Here is a 24,255-nt window from a genome sequence, read left to right as displayed (position 1 = left end):
GCATTACTGATGGCTCAAGTAGTTGGATTCCTGCCACCAATGTGGCAGATCTATATTGAATCCCCGGCTCCCAGCTTCAATGGGCCCAATCACTGCCATTGTGAGCATTTAGGGGAATGAACCAGAAGATGGGCGCTCTGTCTCTCAAGTTGAAAAAGGAAAAACACCAAAAAACCAAAGTCAAATCAACTAAGTCAACAAACCAAAGGTTGAAGCTTTGTACTGAAAAAGCAAGAACTGAAAGGTGGTACTGTCAGGTAATAACAGGAGCAGAGACTTTGGTGTCAGAATAAGATGGGTTCAAATCCTAGCTCAGAAATTGTATGAAATCATGAAAGCCTACACTTTGGAGCCCTTACCTGTAAAATGGGACTACTGCTATCTGCCTAGCAAAGTTTTTGAGAGGATCAGAAACACAGGGGAGTATAAACTGCAGACTTTGATATGGGTCTGGGTTACAACTGATAGTATTCCTTTTAAAAAAGATTTATTTATTTATTTGAAAGTCAGTTAGAGAAGGAGAGAGAAAGAGAGAGAGAGAGAGAGAGATAGATAGATAGATTCTTCCACCTGCTGGTTCACTCCCCAATTGGCTGTAACAGCCAGAGTTGCACTGATCTGAAACCAGGAGTCAGGAGCTTCTTCCGGTCTCCCATGTGGGTGCAGGGGCCCAAAGACTTGGGCCATCTTCTACTGGTTTCCCAGGCCATAGCAGAGAGCTGGATCGGAAGTGGAGAAGCTGGGACTTGAACCTGCGCCCATGTGGGATGATGGCAGTGCAGGAGGCAGCTTTACCCACTATGCCACAGCACCAGCCCCAACTTATAGTACTTTTATACTTAAGACTCAGGTTTCTCATTTTTTAAAAAATATTTTTAAAATTTGAGGGGCTGGCGCTTTGGTACTGATGGGACAAGGACATAAGGCTCAGCCATTCTCCCTCATTGCCCAAAAGAGATAAACTTTGGAATGTATTCCTTGCCCTTGAAACTCATTTGGGTCTCACACCCTATTGCCTTCATACCCCACCCTGCATTCTTTTCCAGGTTCCCAAGGCCTCGCCCAGTTCCAGGATTCCCCTCCACCTGCTGCCCCCTACTCCCACCCCCACCCCCAGCCCTCCTTAAAAATGCCCGGCCCCTGGGAGTCAAATACAGGCAGGCAGTTGGTCATCCACCTCTATGGATTTATTTTCTCTGAATAAATTCGGTCTGGCTGTAAATTAATACATTGCCTCCTCTCTATTCTGTGACTCTTTTCCTAAAATATTGGTGCCCCGTGAGAGGAGGCACCAATCTGCAACTCTTTCCTAACAGGTACAATGGACTAAGCTTCCGCCGGTGGCACTGGCATCCCATGAGTGTCGGTTTGTGTCCTAGCTACTCCTCTTCTGATCCAGCTGTCTGCTATGGCCTGGGAAAGCAGTCTCTCAAATGAATAAACAAAATCTTAAATTTTTTTTTTTTTTATTTCAAAGTCAGAATTAGAGAGAGAGAGAGAGAAACCTTCCATCTGCTGGTTCACTCTCCAGCTGGCTCCAATGGATAGGACTGGCCAGGCCAAAGCCAGGAGCTTCATCCAGGTCTCTCACATAGGTGTCAGGGGCCCCTGCTGCTTTCCCAGGCTATTAGCAAAGAGTTGGGTCAGAAATGGAACAACCAAGACATGAACTGATGCCCATATGGGATGCTGGCATTGCAAATGGCTTTACCTGGTATCTGACAACACCAGCCCCAAGTTTTCCATTTTAAGATAGGTATGATGAAATCTCCTTGAAGCTCTTGTGAGGGGGTGTATGTGTGGTGCTGACTGTTACACTGCTGTTTGGGGGGCTAGTGCTGTGGTGTAGTGGGTAAAAGCTGTAGCCTGTGATACCGTCATCCCATATGAGCACTGGTTCAAGTCCTGGCTGCTCCACCTCCAATCCAGCTTCCTGCTAATGTGCCTGGGAAAGCAGTGAAAAGCCCAAGTACTTGGGCCCCTGCACCAACATGGGAAACCTAGAAGATGCTTCTGGGCTTCAGACCAGCCCAGTCCTGGCCATTGTGGCCTTTTGGGGAGCAAACCAGTGGATAGAAGATCTCCATCTCTCTCTCTCTCTCTCTGTAATTCTGCCTTTCAAATAAATAAATGCATCTTTTAAAAAAAAATATGCTGCTTCGTATGCCTACGTCCTATATTGCAGGGCCAGTGTGAGTCCCAGTTCTTCCACTTAGGGTCTAGTTTCTTGCTTATGTGCTGAGGAAGACAGCAAAGGACAGCCCATGTACTTGGGTTCTGCTTGTGGGAGTTCTGGATGGAGTTTCTGGCTTTTGGCTTCAGCCTAACTCAGAACGGCTGTTGTGGACATCTGGGGAGTGAACCAGAGGATGGAAGATCTCTGCCACTCTGCCTTTCAAATAAATAAATCTCAAAAAAAAAAAAAAAAAAAAAAAGTTTTATGAGGATAAATAAAACAATGTCTATAAGGTGGTTTTTTTTTTTAATTTATTTATTTGAAAGGCAGAATTACAGAGAGGCGGGGGGGGGGGGGGGGTCTTCTATCTGCTGGTTCACTCCCCAGATGGCCACAATGGCCAGAGCTGCACTGATCCAAAGCCAGGAGTTTCCTCTGGGTCCCCAACGTGGGTACAGGGGCCCAAGGACTTGAGCCATCTTCTACTGCTTTTCCAGGCGATAGCAGAGAGTTATATTGGAAGTGGAGCAGCCGGGACTCGAACTGGCACCCATATGGGATGCCGGCCCTGCAGGTGGTGGCTTTACCCACTGTACCACAGCACCAGCCCCTGTAATGTCTTAAAAGTATACTTAGAGTTTAGTAAGTTGTCTACTGGGTATTATGTAGATATATTCATATATATACCTCACCTTACATGATGCCTGCTTTAGTATATCTAATATGTGTTGACTAATATGTATTTCTAATCATGAGAAACTCCAAAATAATCATTATAAACGATTATAAATGTTAAAGTGTGATTTTACACTTTGTAACATATGACTAACTGATCAAGAATAACAGAAGTTCATTAATTATTCTAACTATTGACTTTTTTCAGGATAATTCAGGGAGTGGAAGAAGGATTAAGCACAAAATGCTTATTAACACAGAGGAAGTCCAACAGCAAGGAAACACTAGGTGGGAGATATGTAAATCAGTATCAGACATATCAACTATTCACCCCAAAAACTTGCAGTCCTTAAATTACATACTCATTTGTTAATCAAAGTCATTTACTAATTTTTTGCCAAAGGCAAAGTCAGACATAAATTTAATTCTTTCTTACAACCCTCCTTTACATCAAGCTACTACCTATAGTTTTCTTGGCCCTAGACCAATTTCACTGGTTTTGGGAGAATAACTAACTCACCAATTGTTCAAAGACATTTTGAAATTCCAAGTGTTCAGAAACCAGAGCAACCATTTCACATCACCATTCGGGGGGGCTGGAGCTGCTATACCCTGGTTCCTAGAAACCAGCTGCTCACCTGCGGTAGTTGAAAATTTTTCTGCCTGAAACAGTTATACATGTATAAAGTGAAAAAAGGGGGAGGTAATTAAGCGGCTAAGATGGAATTCAGTAACGTCTCTCCCCAGCAGAAAAAAACCACTATTAAGGATTTATTTTGCCTACTTCTAAAATAGATTAAGTTAAGTAAAAGTTCTTTTAACATAGACAGCTGGAAAATTAACAAAATCCCAGGAATGTACCATTTATAGGCTACAACAGATTGTCTTAAAGGGAAAACCTCCCACCCAAGCTAAAGTGTACAACCAGACCTCTTAATAGAGACTTGGGCCAATGTTGTGGTGCAGTGGGTTAAGCTGCCACTTGAGACGCCAGCTCTGCTTCCGATCCCTGCTGATGTGCCAAGGAAAGCAGCCCTGAGTACTTAGGTCTCTACCACCCAGGTGTGAGACTGGATGGAGTTCTGAGCTCCTGGTGTTGGCTTGGCCCAAGCCCAGCCATTACGGCCACCTGGGGAGTGAACCAGCAGAAGGAAGAGGGATCTCTCCCCCCCCCCCTTCCTCTGTATTTCTGCCTTTCAAATAAATAAATCTTTTTTTAAAATGATTTGATTAAAGAACATTTTCATTTGTTAAATACAGTTACACTGTGTCCAACATGTAGACAATTATGTCTCCACCACAATAGAAATCACCTTTAACGTAACGGTGGACAACTCTACTAAGCTTTAATGCTAGAGGTATACTGTTAACAGGGTAATACAATTCTGTTTTTGAACAAGAGTTACATATCTGGAAACTTACTCATACAAAAGATGTTCAAGTCATGAGTAAAATGTTTTTGGTGTAATGAATATTTAATAATACCACAGCGATAACACTTGGTGATAAATCTTTCCTTTAAAAACAAACAACACACTTAAAACTTTCACTATCTGTTCACCATGAATAATACAATTTTTAGTTTTACTCAAATGGGGGTTTACATACAATCTTACAAAACAGAAAAGCATCATTTTAATATGTTACTCTTTTTTCTTAGGAACTCTGCATACAACTTCATATGCTCCCAAATTTACCTTTTCATTTTTCTTGTCTGTCTCTGGTGGCTGTTTTGCTGTTATACTTCGAGGAGTTCGAACAACTTCATCCTCAGCCACTTCAACAGTCCGTCCATTTGGCTGCAGAAGCAAAAAAATAAACCATTTTACCACACTGCCTGGCAGATCAACCAGTCTTACACTCAAGAAAAAGCATAAACTACAGTCAAATTCTGCCCCGATCCAAATTAAAAATGTTTTGTATAGTAATATTATCTCAGACTTGTGGACTACTGCCTCTAGTAACAGTGTTTTGTATAATTACAAAATTCTGAACCACAAATTTTCTCATCTCATCCAGATATCAATATCTCTTACAAAAATAATGGAATAGAGGCAGCTAAAAGGAGAAATAAACTGTATTTGGACTTTGCCCACCAATTAGCTATGCAATCTCAGATCATTTCACTCATTATCCTTGAACCTTTTTCTCCATATACAAAATGAAGGTTTGATCTATTTAAAATTCAACAGATTTTTTTTTTTTCTATAAAGGGCCAGAAAGAACATATTTTGGGCTTTGTGTGCTATAGCATCTCTGCTGTAGCTGCTCAGCTCTTTCAAGGGCAGCACACAAGCTGCCATATGCAACATATAAACAAATGAATGCTGGATGATTTCCAGTGTCTCCTATAATTCTACAATTTAATGCCTCTACTGTTTTAGGATGAAGAAACCTTATCAACCCATTGCATTGGCTTAAAGATGCTACCTCAGCTTTCTTAACATTCCTAAAACAAAATAACAGCACTTAAAGATGTTCATAAGAAAAATCAAATCTGTGATCCCCAAATCTGGCTTTTAGTCAGATTTTTTTTTTGTTCCTTTTAAATGCACATCTGAGGCCTATGACCAGAAATGTAGCAGATTGAGGAGTATGAAGAATGGTACCGAGGTATCTGTATTCTAGCCCTTTTTCTGGACCCTACTTCTCCTCCTCACTTGTGCATTCTTATCATATCCAACATGATACAGTCAGTAAATCAATGTAGTAGTGTCAATGGTTTTATGTACAGTTCTTACAGAAGACTTCTACTAGACTGCCTCCTCACTAGCAAAGCTATACTCAAAGTTATGAATGTTTGAAGTTTCTATGTTATCTGCAATTGTTAAGAATGATTAGAGATAAAATAGACATCATTTATATATATATTTTAAAAGATTTATTTATTTAAAAATTAGAGTTACACAGAGAGAGAAGGAGAGGCAGACAGAGAGAGGTATTCCACCCGCTGGTTCACTCCCCAATTGTCTGCAATGGCCAGAGCTACGCTGATCCTAAGCCAAGAGCTGGGAGCTTCTTCCCGGTCTCCCACATGGGTGCAGGGGCCCAAGCACTTGGGCATCTTCTACTGCTCTCCTGGGCAAGAGCAGAGAGCTGGATGGGAAGTGGAACAGCCAGGACTCGAAACAGCGCCCACTGAAGGCCGCGGCTTTACCCACTTACAGTGCCAGAGTGCTGGCTCCATTTATATTCTAAAACACAATTTGTAGACTTTCCAATGATCTGTGGCAGAAAATCAAAACAAAAGCTGTCTTTTAGCTGATTAAATTCGCATTTAATTCAAATTTAATCTGCTGGTTTGAGGCAAGCCTCCCAAATGAAAGATGAAATAATCTTTCTTTTCAGTACCTAAAGTTCTCAATCAGTGATCAACAGCAGGCCTGTAGGTTCAAGAACATTCTGCTTCTATTTCATAGGCTCTGACTGGCAAGGTATCTCCTATCTGTGCCAATTTTAGTTGCTTCTTTATAACATCAACCTATACAATGTCTGTAACTTCAGCTATTCTCTGTGGCCTATGCAGACTTCCTAATTTTCCATGAATTCTGCAGATTTATCACGCTCTCATCACTATTGGGATTCCAGAAATTATCAAGAATTCCCTATACACACCTGATACCATAAAACAATAAGCCTCCTTTCCCAAGAATAAAGTTGGGTAGCAGGAAAAGGATACACTGTGATAGTTCCCCTATCAAGCATCAGCACCAATCTGTCCTTCTATTCTCCCACTAACTGTTCAATGAGGAAAATCACTGACATTATTTAAATGCAGTATTATATAGATCTGTTCACATAAAAGGTAACTAGCTGCAAACCAACGCTTCAAATCCAATGTGTCTGCTCTTCTGAACTGTGATGTATGAGAATATGGTAGGTTCCTTTCTTTTTTTTTTTTTTTTCAAATTGCTTTCTGATTGTTTTTATACTTTTTTGAAAGCTTTTATTTAATAAATATGAATTTCATAGGTACAACTTTTGGGATATAGGGGTTCTTCCCCGCAAACCTGCCTTCCACCCCCACTCCTGTCCCGCCTCCTATTCCCTCTCCCATCCCATTCTTTGTCAAGATTCATTTTTAATTATTTTTATATACAGATCAACTCTATACTAAGTAAAGATTTCAACAGTTTGCACCCACACAGACACACAAAGTATAAAGTACTGTTTGAAGACTAGTTTTATCATTAATTCTCATAGTACAACTCATAAAGGACAGAGGTCCTACATGGGGAGCAAGTACATAGTGACTCTTGTTGTTGATTTAACAATTGGCACTCTTATTTATGATGTCAGTGATCACCCAAGGCTCTTGTCATGAAGTGCCAAGGCTATGGAAGCCTTTTGAGTCCACAAACTCTGACATAACTTAGACAGGGCCCTAATCAAAGTGGAAGTTCTCTCCTCTCTTCAGAGAAAGGTGCCTCCTTCTTTGATAGTCCCTTCTTTCCACTGGGATCTTATAGATCTTTCATGTAGGCCATTCTTTGCCACAGTGTCTTGGCTTCCATTGAGTTTATGGTAGATTTCTAGCAATTATATGGTCCTTTCATTGTAACCCAGTAAAAAATTCTCTGGGGCCAGTGCTATGGTGCAGCAGGTTAGCTGTGGCCTGCAGCGCCAGCATCCCTTATGGGTGCCGGTTTGAGTTCTGGCTGCTCCACTTCCAATCCAGCTTCTGTTAATGCACCTAGGAAAGCAGTGGAAGATGGCCCTAGCGCTTGGGCCTTTGCACCCATGTGGGAGACCTGGAAGAAACTCTTGGCTCCTAGGTTCAGCCTGGCTCAGTACTGGTCATTGTGGTCATTTGGGGAGTGAACCAGAGGATAGTACATCTCTCTTTAACTCTGCTTTTCAAATAAATAAATACATCTTAAAAAAAATTGCTGGATATCTTTGAGGTGTTTCCTCTAGAACCAACCAAAGTTAATTTCATAGAGAGTATACAATCTATAATTTATGTTAAAGATGTCCTTCAAATTTGATGAAAATCAACCAGAAACAGAAAAATGATACAACTGTTTAGTTTATATGGACAAATTCCTCACAGGCTTTGTGATGTCTACCTTATTGTTTTAACTCCTCAACTTTCATCCCCAGATCCTTTTTTAAAAACACATGCACTGAAGAACTCTGTGTGTGTGTGTGTGTGTGTGTGTGTGTGTGTGTGTAGGGGGAGGGAGGCAGCAATCTAGAATGAAGATATCTAGCTGATAATTAGATGGAATGGAAGCAGGAGCCACATTGCAGTACAGCTAAAGCTTATTTCATGAATCCTGATTTTAAGGAAATAAAATTAAAATTGTTGGGGCCAGCATTGTGGTGTAGCGGGTAAAGCTGCCGCCTGCAGTGCCAGCATCTCATATGGGCGCTGGTTTGAGTCCCGGCTGCTCCACTTCCCATCCAGCTTTCTACTATGGCCTGGAAAATCAGCAGAAGACGGCCCAAGTCCTTGGGCCCCTGCACCCGCGTGGGAGATTCAAAGAAGCTCCTGGCTCCTGGCTTCGGATCAGTGCAGCTCTGGCTGTCGCGGCCACCTGGGGAGTGAATCATTGGATGGAAGACATTTCTCTCTCTGCCTCTCCTTTTCTCTCTGTGTAACTCTGACTTTCAAATAAATAAATCTTTAAAAAAAATTATTCATGCTAGTCAATCTTCAATTTATTACACCATATAATTCTATAAATGTTAATAAATATTTAAGTCCCAAGCACTGGACAAGAACTGTGAGAACAGTTTATATGAAAGGAATCTGTCCTCAAGGATTTTAAAATTCAGAACAATAAGATATGCTGTGCAACAGGCTTCTACTTCATTTGAGCAGTCCTTACATACAAATTGCAGAAGAACTTCTATCTATGGCTCACTTGGCTAATCCTCTGCCTGCGGCGCCGGCACCCTGGGTTCTAGTCCCGGTTGGGGTGCTGGATTCTGTCCTGGTTGCTCCTCTTCCAGTCCAGCTCTGTGCTGTGGCCCAGGAAGGCAGTGGAGGATGGTCTGAGTGCTTGGGCCCTGCACCCGCATGGGAGATCTGGAGGAAGCGCCTGGCTCCTGGCTTTGGATTGGCATGGTGTGCTGGCCCTAGCAGCCATTTGGGGGGCGAACCAACGGAAGGAAGACTTTTCTCTCTCACTGTCTAACTCTGCCTGTCCAAAAACAACAACAACAACAACAAAAAACTTCTAAGGTAAGCATATATAAAACTTAACATTTGACTTCATTTATAACCTTACTTTCACTTAATTATATAAATTTTGTTTCTTGCCACAAAATGTAAAGATCATAATTTCAAATTATTTGGAAATCTATCAGGTTTAAAATCAGAAGAGCAGTCTGCCAACTACCAAAAACTGAAATAGGAACAGACCATGGGCTTTGCAATTAGAGAAACCTGGGATTAAAGCCCAACTTCTATATTCAATACTGTGACTTTAAGCATTTTCCTTGACTTAATCCTGGATTTCATAATTTGAAAATATGAGAAAAAATGTGTACTGTGTAACAGGTTTCTTGTAAGACTTCACCAAGTGAGACGGCATGGAAAAGCTCAAGAAACAGTTTGTCTAACAGCATTTTCTCTGCAAAGCTTTGATGACCCACAGTAACTATCCCCGCTGTTTAGTATTCAGGTCACTTTTCATACCAACAAGTGCAAAATAAATTTTAAATTCTGGTGGTGAAAAGGGTGTGGACATGCATCTGCCAGGCCCAAGGCTTCGGACAAATTCTTTTAACAAATATATCCTTTCCGAGGCTAAAAACAGATCAGGCTTACTGCTTTCTAAGAAAACAACAATATTCTATGTTCATTTACTGAACTCTCATGTAAGCAAACAAAGTAGAATCACACTTAGAACCATTACAACCTTGAAACAAAGCACATTCCTGCCCTTAAGAGGCTTAGAACTGCAGCCAGTGCTGTCCTGTACTGGGCTAAGCTGCTGCCTGCAATGCTGGCATCCCATGTGGGTGCTGGTTTGAGTTCCGGCTGGCTCCACTTCCAATCCAGCTCCCTGCTAACGGCCTGGGAAAGCAGTGGAAGATGGCCCAATTCCCTGGGCCCTTGTACCCATGTGGGGTGATGGGATGAAGCGCCTGGCTTCGGCCTGGACCAGATCCAGTCCTGGCTGATGCAGCCATTTGGGGAGTGAACCAGATGGAATCTCTCCTCCCCACCCCGTAACTCTTTCAAATAAAGTAAATAAATCTTTTGTTTTAAGAAGCTTAGAATTCAATAAACAATAGAACATACTAAAATACAAAAAAAAAAAAAAAGGCAAAAAAAGCTCTCCTTTTCTAAGAGAAAAAAAAGGATGGGTTTTGAAGCCAAAATGAGAGACCAGAGTTGAAATCCCAAAAGTTTGTCACCCTGGGCAAGTTACTACTTTACTGGAATCTCAATTTTCTTTTCTGAAAGCTATACTGAGCATATAGGTATATTAAATGAGGGGGCTTCATGAAGTTTAGGGAAAATTCATAATCCTCTTACTATTATGTCCATTAAAAGAAGGCAAGATATCATAGAAATTCAGAAGAGACATATTCTTGAGCTGACAAGTTAGACTTGAAGAGTCTAACAGTAAGCTAATTATTTCCAAATACTTGTCATGGGCCAAGCCCCTGCTAGATGCTTTTACATACATTGTCTCATCAATGGACAAGACCTAGAACTGGTTAATTTCTTTTTTTAAAAGATTTATTTATTTGAAAGTCAGAGTTACACACACTTACACACACACACACACACAGACAGAGGTCTTCCATCTGCTGCTGGTTCACTCCCCAATTGGCTGCAATGGCTGGAGCTGCACTGATCCGAAGCTAGGAGCTTCTTCTGGGTCTCCCACATGGGTACAGGAACCCAAGGACTTGGGCTATCTTCTACTGCTTTCCCAGGCCACAGCACAGAGCTGGATTAGAAGTGGAGCATCCGGGACTTGAACTGGCACCCATATGGGATGCCGGCATGGTAGGTGAATGCTGGCACAGTAGGTGGATGCTTAACCTACTATGCCACAGCATTGGCCCCCATACTAAATTTTGAAAGTGGTGAAATAACACTAATTCCTCACTTAGATCTCTTGGATTTTGCTTGAGTAACAATTAAAAGTACTTTCAGGGGAGGAATGTTTAATCTAGAAGTTAAGATGTTTGCATTCTGCATCACAGTGTCTGGGTTTGATTCCCAGCTCTGGCTACAGATTCCAGCTTTCTGCCAATGCAGACCCTAGGAAGCATCAGTGATAGCTCAAATAAGTGGGTTCCTATTACCAGTGTGGAAGACCTCAATTGAGTTCCCAGCTCCTGGCTCTAGCCCCAGTTGTTGCAGGCATTTGGGGACAGAAACAGAAGATGGGAGCTCTTGGCTTCTGTCTCTCAAATAAAAATAAAATAAATTTAAAAATATTCTCAAGGCTTTCACAACCTTCAGAGGTAGTACAATAATCAATAATGTGGAAGGACAGCAAAAATAAGTGTTCAGAGGGTTTACTGCTATTCTTGGTATGTAAGATCAGCATAACTATATGCTTGGCCTCTGGCAGAATACAATGAAAAGATGAAAGTCCCATAATAACCAAACAGATAGAGCCAAAATTCTGGAGCTTTTGTAAAGGTCATTATAATTTTCAGCAGAAACTTCTGATTCTAAAAGTAACAAAGCTGTAACTCAGGAAAAACAGAATTGTTATCTGAATGTAATATCCTGAATATGCAACTGAAACCAGAGAGGGTATAAGTATAGAAAAACAAAACAAAACAAAACAAAAAAAAGACAGCCTAGAAATTAGGATACTGTTTTATCTTCAAAACTCTTTTGTTCTATGACCTTGAATAATTCACTTCTCTCTGAATCTCAAGATTCTTCCTGCATGAAGTTGGGAATATTTGTTTTACCTATCACTTGGGAGTTTGGTTAAATGTAAGAATTAAAACAGATATAGTGACTTAAAGGTAAAAAGAAAACCCTGTAGATGGCAAGTGATATCATTTACTTGTAATATTACCACCAAGACCACAAGCTAAACATAATAACACAATTCTAGTGAGAATATATTAAGAAGAAATTATTTAGCTCAATAATGGATTATCCCATTAAACTCTCGAGATGTCATTTTAGCATTTAGTTTAATAACAGATTAATTACCAAAGACTAGCACTGTTTACCGCTGGCTTACAATCTAATATGGGGAAAGACCCCCCAAAAGTAAACACATAAGTAAATAACTTACAAACTGTGATAACTAATTTGAAGGGAAACATTAAGATGCAGAGACAGAAAACAAAAGACGATGCCTATTTCAAATATGGTGATTAGAAAAGGATTTTTCCAGGAAGGTGACTAAAGGTCAGATGTAGACTGTTGATGGTGCTGGTGCTACGGCATACTAGGTTAAACCTTCACCTCTGGCACCGGCATCACATATGGACGCTAGTTCATGCCCCGGCTGCTCCATTTCCAATCCAGCTCACTGTTAATGTGCCTGGGAAAGCAGCAGAAGATGGCTCAAGTGCTCAGGCCCCTGCACCTATGTGGGAGACCCAGAAGAAGTTCCTGGCTCCTGGCTTCAGATTGGCCCAGCCCCGGGCCATTTGGGGAGTGAACTGGCGGGATGGAAGACCTCTCTTTTTCTATCTTTCTGTCTATAATTCTGCCTCTCACATTAAAAAAGAAGAAGACGGCTGTTGACAACTGTTTCAGAGCATTACTGATACCTCAAGTAAAGGCACTAGGCTATGAAAGAATCTGAAGAACTGAAAAGAGTGGTGTAGTTAGAAATACCAAATGAGAGGAAACAAATTCAAAATTAGCTTGGAACGAAAAGCAGGAAAAAAATTTGGATTTTAAACATAAAAGCTACTAAAGTACAGTTTAAAAAAAAAAGATTTATTTATTTGAAAGTCAGAGTTATAAAGAGAGAAGAGAGGCAGAGAGAGAGGTCTTTCAACCGCTGGTTCACTCCCCAATTGGCTGCAACGGCCAGAGCTGTGCCGATCCAAATCCAAGAGCGAGGAGCTTCTTCTGGGTCTCCTATGTGGGTGCAGGGGCTAAAGACTTGGGGCATCTTCTACTGCTTTCCCAGGCCATAGCAGAGAGCTGGATTGGAAGTGGAGCAGCTGGGATTCGAACCAGCACCCATATGACCCATATGGGATGCTGGCACTGCAGGCGGTGGCTTTACCCACTACATTACAGCGCTAGCCCCAAGGTATAGTTCTTATGCAGGCTGTGATGTGTAGTTTTTTTTTTTTAAAAAGATTTATTATTTATTTGAAAGAGTTACACAGAGAGAAAGGAAAGAGAGAGAAGTCTTCCATCTGTTGGTCCATTCCCTAAATGGCCACAATGGCTGGAGCTGAGCTGATCCAAAAGCCAGGAGCTTCTTTCGGGTCTCCTACATGGGTACAGGGGCCCAAGCACTTGGGCTATCTTCTACTGCTTTCCCAGGCCATAGCAGAGAGTTGGATTCGAAGTGGAGCAACTGGGGGTTTTGATCCGGCACTGCAGGTGGTGGCTTTATCTGTTACGCCACAGTGCCGGCCTCGTGATATGTTTCTTAAAAATATTTTATATATATATCTCTTATTTGACAGAGTTAAGACAGTGAGAGGTACAGACAGAGAGAGTCTTCCTTCCGTTGGTTCACCCCACAAATGGCTGCCATGGCTGGTACTGCACCAATCCGAAGCTAGGAGCCAGGTGCTTCCTCCTGGTCTCCCATGTGGGTGCAGGGCCCAAGCACTTGGGCCATCCTCCGCTGCCTTCCTGGGCCACAGCAGAGAACTGGACTGGAAGAGGAGCAACCAGGACTAGAACCCAGCGCCCATATGGGATGCTGGCGCTGCAGGCAGAGGATTAACCAAGTAAGCCATGGTGCTAGCCCCACTTGATATGTTTTTAAAAAGATTCCTTACTAGTATCTTAATAAAGGTTTGGAGGCAGTCAAGGAAAAGCTGTTGCTCAGGTGAGCCAAGGTGAAAGTAGAAAGAGACAGTGGTCTGGATGCAAATACGGACAAACATACAGTTCATTTGTACTATTGATCCTGCATTGCTGAATTTGTCTACTTGCTAAAAATTTTAACTTCTAAGTCAGCACTGAAGGTGCTTTTGTGGTCATTTGTGGACATACACGATACTATAAAAATTGAGGTCAGAGCAGCACTACTTTGTTTTCAACACTCATAATTGTAAAAAAAAAAAAAGTGTCCTTTATGAGGTCTATGTAGTGCCACATATTTTACATTTGCAGGCTCTTAGTTGGTAATTTTGCCTTTTTTGGGGGGGGGGTTGTTTGTGAAAAGATTCATCTATTCACTTGAAAGGTAGAATGACAAAGAGGGATAGAGAGAGAGAATGATCTTCCATCTGTTGGTTCACTCCCCAAATGTCTGCACAAGGCCCGGACAAAGCCAGGAGTCAGGAAATCCATCCAGGTCTCCCAAATGGGTGGCAGGAACCCAAGCACTTGGGCCACCATTCTCTGCCTCTCGGGTGAATCAGCAGGAAGCTGGAAGGAAAGTGCAGGGTAGCCAGGACTCAAATCAGATATTCAGGATACAGGATGCAGGCATCCCAGTGGCGGCTTAATCTGCTGCACCACAACTCCTGCTCCAATTTTGTTTCTTAAAATGGCCTCAACCATAGTGCTGAAGTGCTGTCCAGGGTGCCTACGTGCAAGGCCATAATGTGCCTTACAGAGAAAACATGCACATTAAATAAGCTTCATTTGTGCATAAGTCTACTGTGGGCCATGAGTTAAATGTTATTCAATCAACTATATTAAATAAGCTGTTTAAATAGAAACACATATAAGACAAGGTTATGTATTGATTGGTTGGTAAAAATACTGTCACAAGAGACTTGCTAAGAACCTAATCTTGCATTTTCCCTAGGAGCACCAGTTCACACCACTCACAAATTCAGTGTTTATTGCCACTTTACAGAGCATAACTACTACGATAATGAGAATCAACTATATTGATCTGTTCCTTTACTGTTTAGCTGGGGAGCTAGGGAAGGCTTTACAGTTGAAAATTTCTGTGGCTGGGCAAAAATTGGTAGAAAGAAAGGCCTTTTACCCAAAGATAAGAAAGCAAATGATGAGATACACACAAATAAGCTAGCTAAGCAGAAGTGATTACTTTAGGGGTAATCGTGAGAGAAGCCTAAGGTACAGGTAGATCATGAAGAGGTCAGTGTACCATACCATGGACTTTGAATTTTATTCAACAGATTATAAGGAAATTATTGAAAAGATGTGACCATGAAATGTCACATGAACAGGATTGGGCTTCAAAAGATTCACCTTGCATGAATGGGTAAAAGAGACTGTGGAGTAGAAAAACCATTTAGGATGTTGTTCAGGGGCCAGCACGGTGACACAGTAGGTTAATCCTCTGCCTGTGGCTACGGCATCCCATATGGGTGCCAGTTCTAGTCCTGGCTGCTCCCTTTCTGATACACTCTGCTGTGGCCTGGGAAAGCAGTAGAAGATGGCACAAGTCCTTGGGTCCATGCACCCATGTGGGAGACCTGGAAGAAGCTCCTGGCTCCTGTTTTCCGACTGGCCCAGCTCCTGCCATTGTGGCCATCTGGGGAGTGGACCAGCAGATGGAAAACCTTTCTCTCTGTCTCTCCCTCTCACTGTCTGTAACTCTAGCTCTCAAATAAATAAATAAAATTTTTAAAAAAATAGTGTAAGCAAAGGGTAATGAAAGTCCTAAAGTAGGGCAGTGGCAGTAAAACCAGAATAGAAGTAATAAACTCAAAACACATTGCTACCACTAGAATAATACTTCCATGGGTCACCTTATTATATTATGCATTCAATTTTTTTTTCATATTTTTTAAACATGTATTGATTTATTTGAAAAGCAAAGTGACAGAGAGATCTTCCAACTGCTGGTTTACCCCATAATTGTCCACAATAACCAGGGATACACCAGGATGAAGCCAGGAGCTTGAACTCTACCTGGGTTTTCCAAGCACTTGAGCCATCCTCCATGCTGCCTCCTAGGACACATCAGCAGGAAGCTGGATGGAATAAGCAGCAGCAAGGACTTGAATTGGCACTCTGATATGGGATGCAGGTGTCCCAATGGCCGCTTAATGTGCTGTGCCACAATTCCCTCCCCAATAATAATTTTTTTAAAGTGCCAAGCATTATGCAAGGCTGTACAGTAGCAAACAATATTCTTTAATTTGCTTAGCACAGAAATATTGACAATTACACTATGGCAAATCTTTTTTTTTTTTTTTTAAGATTTATTTATTTAATTTGAAAGGCAGAGAGAGTGAGTCAGAGGCAGAGAGATAAAGACAGGTCTTCCACGTAGGTGCAGGGGCCCATGGAACTTGGGCCATCTTCTACTGCTTTCCCAGGACTATGACAAATCTTAATGAAATTTCCTACAGTAATATACAGATAACTTGCTCACTGAAGTAAATTTTCTTTGGAGTTGAACCTGATTATGTACTTCTGGTTGACATTCAACTTCTGGATGTCCTAGGGCCGGCTCTGTGGCACAGCGGGTTAAGCTGCTGCCCACAGTGCTGGCATACCATATGAGTGCTGGTTTGAGTCCTGGCTGCTCCACTTGTGATCCAGCTCCCTGCTAATGAGCCTGGGAAAGCAGTGGAAGATGGCCAAAGTGCTTGGGCCTCACCACCCACATGGGAGACTGGGATGGAGCTCCTGCATGGCCCAGCCCTGGCCACTGTGGCCATTTGGGGAGTGAACCAGTGGATGGAAGACTTCTCTCTCTCTGCCTCTGCCACTTTCTCTCTGTAACTCTGCCTTTCAAATAAATAAATCTTAAAAATAAACAAAGACCAAGTATCTGAAATCTCACAGCCATCTAAGTTATTACTCAGATTAAAAGTCAAATGAAGAAATATTAACAGAGTGCCTATTTAACATGTACATTGAACTACGTGTCATGGAAAATACGTATGATAATAATGACTTCAAAAATGCCAAGAACTTCGTCAGTGTAAAGTCTCTTTCTTTTCAGTTTTAATGTTAGAACAAACTGTAATTCATACCCGGAAAAACTTACTGCAATATTTTATTAAGAGATAAAAACCAAATGAATCCAAGAATTTCAAAAAATGCCTATGACTAGATTGACATACAGTTTATAAAAAACAAACTACCACCTATTCCTCAAATAAATCATTAGAAACAAATTTTGAAAATAGAAGTTGTAAAATTTTGAATGATTCAACAGAAAACTAAAAACAGTGGAATAAACAAATGAATGTAAAATTATATTTAAGTACAATGTCCAAACAAAAGTTCTTTCAAGGAAACTAGTTTACATCATCTAACCTACTTGAATAAGTATATCCTAAGATATCAAAATGATGCAGTAATGAAGACATGGACTATAAGATTAAATATGGCTCCACTTGGAGATCTTAACAGTCTGGTTCCAGTAAGTGATTTTGAAACTAATGGGCAAGGACTCAGCAAAACAGCGTGTTAAAAATGGAAATCCCTTGGAACCAGTTCCAGATTTTAAGTTTGTAAGATCTATAGCAGGACCTAGGAATCTACAAATTTTAACAAGCATTCAGTGATTCTATTCCAAGAGCCTGAAATGATACTTTAAAGAATCCTGCAGTGTTTTAACTCAACTAAGATCTTCCATTTATCAATAAGATAAGCTAAACAGGGCAAGGCTGAGAGTCCCCCATTCCTGCCAGGCTGATGGATTCCCACTCTGGGCCTCTGCTGCTTCATAGGTTTCTCCCACAAGCTTGGTTTTATCTACTTTCTAAGCCAACTCCTGTGATAAGGCATTTTATGCCCATCTGAACTCACCCTGGGGTTGTGCCATCAATTTTTCTAGCAAAGTCATTCCTAAGTAACCGGGGGAATCTTTTCCAGGATCCTCCTTGGCTAACAAAATCTTTTGGTGATCAAATCCCATATATGAAAGATTATGGTATTTGCATATAACATACATACATCCTACCATATACTTTAATCATATCTAGATTACTTATAATACTAACCAATGCCATGTAAACAACCATCATATTTCATTATTTAGGAGGTGACAAGGGGGAAAAGTCTGCACATGTTTAGTACAGATGTAATTTTTTCTTGAATATTTTCAACCAGTGGTTGAATCTGAGAATGCAGAACCACAGAGAGCTGACTGTATAACTTCTTCCACACTGGAATTTACAGCCCCATGAGGAGAAACTGAGCTTTTGCTTTTGTATCCCCTTTTCAGTAAGACATAGGAATATTGTATTCTCTTTGAATGCTTTCAATATGTAAGCAATATCTTCCTTTTGTGCAAGTACTTAGCACAGTGTAAGGCATAGACTGAGTCTTGAATAAATGGCAACTGCTTCACAGTTAAATGTAAGAACAATTTAGTGGGTCACAAATAACAGTAAAGAAAACAAGTTATATATATATATATGTTGTGATGTATGATGTATTTTTCTTATTGTGGGTTGCAGTAAAAAAAAATATGAAAGTCACCACTTCTTAAATATTAAGCTAAAGTTCTCCAATCCACCTTAAACATTCAGCAAGCAAAGATACTTTCTCATTCGATTAACAAGCATCTGGCCAGTGCTGCAGTTCACTAGGCTAATCCTCCGCCTTGCGGCGCCGGCACACCGGGATCTAGTCCCTGTCAGGGCGCCAGATTCTGTCCCGGTTGTCCCTCTTCCAGGCCAGCTCTCTGCTGTGGCCAGGGAGTGCAATGGAGGATGGCCCGAGTGCTTGGGCCCTGCACCCCATGGGAGACCAGGAGAAGTACCTGGCTCCTGCCATCGGATCAGCGCAGCGCACCGGCCGCGGCGGCCATTGGAGGGTGAACCAACGGCAAAGGAAGACCTTTCTCTCTGTCTCTGTCTCTCTCTCTCTCACTGTCCACTCTGCCTGTCAAAAAAAAACAAAAACAAAAACAAAAAACAAACAAACAAAAAAACACAAGCATCTATCCAGTTTCCAATTCTCCAATCTTCAAAGGTAACACTGAGTTCGTTTATTCATTCCTCCCTTCCTTAGGCTTAACTCAAATGAAGAGGCGGCAGTAAGTCCCAGGTCTAGCGAGCACTTTTCACAGTGTACACATTCACTGGAGTCTGTGCTCCTTCAGATTAGTCAGCTGAGTGTTATGATGCACTTCAGATGAGCTCTTAGAGCACCTGTCTCTCAACTCAAGTCCATCTGAAATTCTAGACATCCCAAATAAGGCCTTGAAATGTTCCCAACCTGCTTCATCCACACAAGGCTTAGGATTAACGTGTGCAGTTTTCAAGATCACCTTCCTTCCTCACCTTGGAACCAGATTCACTGTTTCTACCACAAAACTACTTTCTGGTAATCCTTGACACTTTCTACAGATTTTTAAATTATAATATGTTTCAAATAGGTCTTTATTTTTCTCTTCCACTACTATCCACATTAACAGTTATGCCCTTTTCTAGGTTTTCTATCTTGCATCTTCTCAATCAGCAAGCAACACATGAATGCTTATCTAGGCCTAATAATGCATTAACTATGATCTGTCACGTGTCTAATACAGCTTTCTTTTTTGCTGTTACCAACAACACTCTGATTAGTTTCAACTCCAACACCACTTCCTCCAATAACTTCCACTGCGATCAGTCTTCCACTCTCCAAACTTCATTCACCCTCTATACATACCTTGACATCACCTATGGCTCTGCAATATTAGAATTATCTATGAACCTGCTGCCTGTACCAGTCTCTACACTGCCTCTAACTCCTATGTGTGTATACCTCCAACTGCCCACCAAAGAGCACTCCACACAGTAGGGCCCTTCTGCTGGCTTACTGAATGGTACTGAAAGGTGAACAGCTTAATCCAGCAGATATAAAAATAGGTTAGGAGATGTTTCTAATTCTGCTCATCCTTCATATTCCCAGTTTGCTCAACTGTAAAGTATCTTAAAATATATGCATAACGCTGCAAAAGACATATAATGGAAGAACCATGAGCAAGTGGCAATAAAGAATGTAGAAGTTAACACACAGAAGGAAAAGGCATGTGATGCCCTCTGCATTTCCACACGTGGTCCAGTGAGTTGGTGCCTGAAACCCTCTCTCAGCCTTCACCATTCTGCCCTGTCATCCCCTTTTACTCTATTTCAAAAACCTCCCGCGGCACGGAGGAACCGCAGACCACTTCGCTGAACTTGCCTCAGTCCTTGCTCATTGAGTCACATCCCACCCCCACACCCCCCGCCATCCCCCTACCAGTGTATATTAGGTAACCGACTCCCGTTCCGGCCTCCACAGGCCACACTCCCCAGAACCAGAGTGGGCAACCATTTCCCTTCAACAGTCCCAACTAAAATGGAAGTGCGTCTGGACCTGGACACCCTTAATCCCCTGTAAGCCTCTGAGTTTTCTAGGTCACCAGAGTTCTTCTACTAGCTACTGTCTCGACGTGACTTGAGATAGCCATCTGTCTTTCCACAACTTTCCAACACTACCTCCAGGTCCCATTACCAAGCTCCACATGCAGCCTACCCCGTAGGCCTCAAGCAAGGATGGGCCGCAGTTCCTGCGGTCAAGGCTCCTAGAGACGTCTAGAGCTCTGGGCACTTAGACTTAATTGTACCCCGAGTGCTTCTAACTACTTTTCCTCGAAACTGGGCTTCCCCTCGTGTCCATACTTCGCGAGTTTCCCCCATTCTCACCCACTACCTCCTCCACTCTGGGGGATCTGCGTCTTGACTCCCCAGAACCTCTCTCTCTCTCTCTCCTTTTCCCAGAGGGGTTCAGCCTTCCGTCGCTCGAGGGTCTCCACGCCGGCGGCCCAGGACCGGCCCCCATCCCCTACTCTCCCCCGCCGCTCCTCCCCTACTCACTTTGGGCTTCTCGGGCAGTTTCTTCCGGTTCTTCTTCTTCTGCTCCTCGCCTTTGAGATTCTTCAGCAAGGCTAGGTCGTCAGGGGCCGAGGCTGGCGAGGCCGCCACCTCCTCCCGCTTGCGGGGCGGGCTCCTCCGTTTCTTGCGGGCGCCGGCGCAAGCTGCGGCCCAACCGTAGCCCAGCAGGAAGAGCAGCAGCAGCCCGAGCGCGCCCGTGCCCACCAGGATCACCCAGCCCGGGTACCGCTTCGGCTCCAGGCCCAGGTCGAGGCCCAGCTCGGTGCGCAGAAAGCCTAGGACGGCCGAGAGCATTTCCCGCAGCCGGGCCGAGCCCTCCTCGGCCTGCTGGGCCAGCTCGTCCTGCCAGCTCCGTGCAGCCATCTTCCCTCCCGGCAGAGGGACTTGCAGGATGACGCTGGGGCGTAGGAGACGCCTTGGAAGTCAGGGGAGGGGAGGAGGGCCGGGCCGGAGAGCCTCAGGCCGAACGCATCGCGGCCGCTCCTCGTGCCGGAGCCGGGGATCGGCCGCTGCCGCCGCGGCGAGGGCAGAGAGGGCTCCCAGGTTTCCCCAAGTCAGCCTCACTCCGCCGCCGCCAGGAGGAGAGGGGCAGGCGGGAGCGAGCGTCTCCAGTGCCGGCCGCTAAGCGGCGTCTCGGCGCCAGCGCCAGGCCCCGCTGTCCTCCCTCGGCGGAACAATGGCGGCTGCGGCCGCGATCCACGCCGCGCGCGGGCACCGCCGCAGGTCACGTGAGGCTCGGGGCGGGGCGTAGGGGTCACGTGGGCGGGGCCGGAGCCGGTGCAGCGAAGGCACGGCGGTTGCGGTTGGCTGTGGCCCACTTCGGGCCTGGTTGGGGCGCGGAGCTTGGGGCTGGGTGACTCTGGACTGGGGGCTGGGAGGGCTTAGCCGGGGGAGGTCTCCCCCGGGTGGCGGGTGCGTCGGAGCTAGGAGACGTGGCGTTCTGAATGAGTGCAGGGGAGGGGCCCGCGTGGAAGCGGGGCGGGGAAAAGGGTGAGGAGCGGGGAGCCGGGTCGGGGGGTCTCGGGCAGAGTCGCCGGGGTAGCCGTGGGGCTTTTCGTTCTTTTATTCTGGAGTGGTGTTGGCGTGAAAGAGGCTTTTTTCCCGCGGTAGTCTCGACGCTGCCCGAGCAGACTCGGCGGAGCCGGAGGCCGGGCGCTGTTCTTGCGAGGCCTGCGTTTAACAGGGTGTTTCCCTCACGCGCGCGCCAGCCTGGCTGGGCGCCTTCGCGTCGTGCGGCGCCTTCGCTTTGGCCCTCGCTGTGGTTCGTCCTGAGAATTCAGAAGTGGAAAGTGCCGTGGGCGGCCTCGCTCTTTTCTGCTAATTTGTAGCTTTTGTGAGAAGAGGGAACACATAAGATTGTGTTTACTTGTCGAGGTCTATTTCTCGTTGCGTTTTAAGCCTTTACACCCCTAGAAGGATACAAAAAGATTCTACTTTTATGTGCTGTGTTGACCATTTCTAGGACATAGCATTAGAAGGAAACGAATTACTTTTCTAGGTTTTTAAGGACCAAAAAAGAAGAAAAAAAGACGTTTGGGGGCGGCCTTAGGGTTTTGAAATTCCACTTTACTATAAGGAGGCAGTGTTTTATCATTAAAAGATAATTAGCTTGTAATCAAGTGTCTTAAGTGAGCTAAATACAGGCTTTCTCAAAGAATAGCACAGGGGTATTATTAATAAGTCCTGTGGGCTAAAAATGTATGAAGGGGTATTTTGACCTACTTTGCAAAGGTGTTGTAATGCATGTTGGGATTAATGGGTGTATGACCATTTTGTAGATAATAAATGGAACCTGCTCTTTCTAAGCTTTATACTAACTTCTAATTAAAGACTTCAAGTTACTAGACCAAGAACTTAGATGTTATTGGCATCTGCTTTAACTCTAAAAATTTCCAAATTCCATTTATTTTTGTGAAGATTTATAATCCCACATACCTATTTTGGTTCCAGGGACAGGAAGGAAGGGGATTTTCTTAAGACGCTCCACTGACCATTCTAGATTAATATCCTGTGGATTTATAACTTTATTACACTAGTAAGATGGGTTATGCCGGTCCCTTTGACAGCCTAGTAAGTATTGATTTGCTCAAGTCATTATCACCTTTCTTCTTTGTGACTGCCCTTTAATATTTTTTAAGATTGATTTATCTGTTTGGAAGGCAAAGGTAGATTTTCCATCTGCTGGTTCACTCCCCAGATGACCACAAGGTCTGGGGCTGCGACGCTGAAGCCGGAAGCCAGGAGCTTTTTCCAGGTCTCCCAAGTACTTACATCTTCTGGTGCTTTCCCAGGCTGGTTAGTAGGGAGCTGGATCAGAAGTGGAGCAGCTGGGACTCGAACTGGGACTGCTGGCGGATGCTTCACCTTCTATGCCATAGCACCCGCTCCTGCCCTTTAGTATTAAAAATAAAACAATTGTTTTCTGTTACTTGGTATTACAGATATGCTCTTTTTAAAAAAGATTGATTTAGGGGCCGGCACTGTGGCGCAGCGGTGAACACCCTGGCCTGAACCACTGGCATCCCTTATGGACGCTGGTTCTAGTCCCAGTTGCTCCACTTCCAATCCAGCTCTCTGCTATGGCCTGGGAAAGCAGTGGAAGATGGCCCAAGCCCTTGGGTCCCTGCACCCGCGCGGGAGACCTGGAGGAAGTTCCTGGCTTCAGATCAGCGCAGCTCCACCCATTGTGGCCAATTGGAGTGAACCATTGGATGGAAGACCTCTCTCTCTCTCTCCTTTCTCTGTGTAACTCTGACTTTCAAATAAATAAATAAATCTTAAAAAAAAAAAAGGGAGATTGATTTGTTTATTTGAAAGTAAGAGTTAGAGGAAGAGAAGCAGAGAAAGAGGTCTTCCATCTATTGGTTCATTTCCCAAATGGCTGCAATGGCCTGGGCTGGGCCAGGCCTAAGCCAAGAGCCTGGAACGCCATCCAGATCTTCCACATGGGTGCATGGGAGGGACCCAAGTACTTGGGCCATCCTTCGCTGCTTTCCCAGGCGATTATCAGGGAGCTAGATTGGAAGTGGAGCAGCCAGAACTCTAACCATTTCCCATATGGAATACAAGCATCACAGGCGGAGACTTAGCCCACTGAACCACAATGTTGGCCCTAAGATACACTGTTGTTGTTTTTTTTTTAAACATATATTTCCATGTATTTATATTTAAAAACAAAAATTAGACCATATGCTATTTACCGCTTTGCTCTTGTTGTCTTGAGCATTCATTTCATTCAATATAACCTATTTGATAAAGCCAACTAGGAACACACCTGTAGTTCCACAAATTAGGTTAATTTGCATCTGGGTGCTTAGAAAAACTCAGCAGTGCTGTATGTAAAAGACCTAATATGCAGTCTGGTTTGAGTGGACTAAGAATCCTAATTCTTTGTGAATGACAAAGTTAAGATAAAATGTAAAATGTTGTGTCTGAAACCCTTGCCCAAAGCTTTGCACCTGGATTAGAAACAAGGGCTGCTTTTTCTTTTTTTAAAGATTTATTTATTTGAAAGA

General features: G+C 43.4%; 1 protein-coding gene across 15 annotated transcripts in view; it reads right to left on the bottom strand.

Annotated features, from left to right (window-relative positions):
- The window catches only part of MTDH (metadherin), a 72,730-nt gene extending 50,466 nt beyond the window's left edge, over positions 1-22,264 (bottom strand). For all 15 annotated transcript variants that reach the window (XM_051843933.2, XM_051843935.2, XM_051843940.2 and 12 more), the window contains exons 1-2: positions 20,723-22,264; positions 4,549-4,650 (exon numbers count right to left, since the gene is read on the bottom strand). In XM_051843933.2, the coding sequence (XP_051699893.1) occupies positions 4,549-4,650; positions 20,723-21,103 (483 nt within the window). In that variant the 5' untranslated portion in view covers positions 21,104-22,264. The remainder of the gene's footprint in view (positions 1-4,548; positions 4,651-20,722) is intronic.
- Between the last annotated feature and the right edge of the window lie 1,991 nt (positions 22,265-24,255).

This window comes from Oryctolagus cuniculus, chromosome 6 (assembly GCF_964237555.1).
Source record: "Oryctolagus cuniculus chromosome 6, mOryCun1.1, whole genome shotgun sequence".
Taxonomy (NCBI): domain Eukaryota; kingdom Metazoa; phylum Chordata; class Mammalia; order Lagomorpha; family Leporidae; genus Oryctolagus; species Oryctolagus cuniculus.
This window is presented reverse-complemented; position numbering and strand designations above follow the sequence as displayed.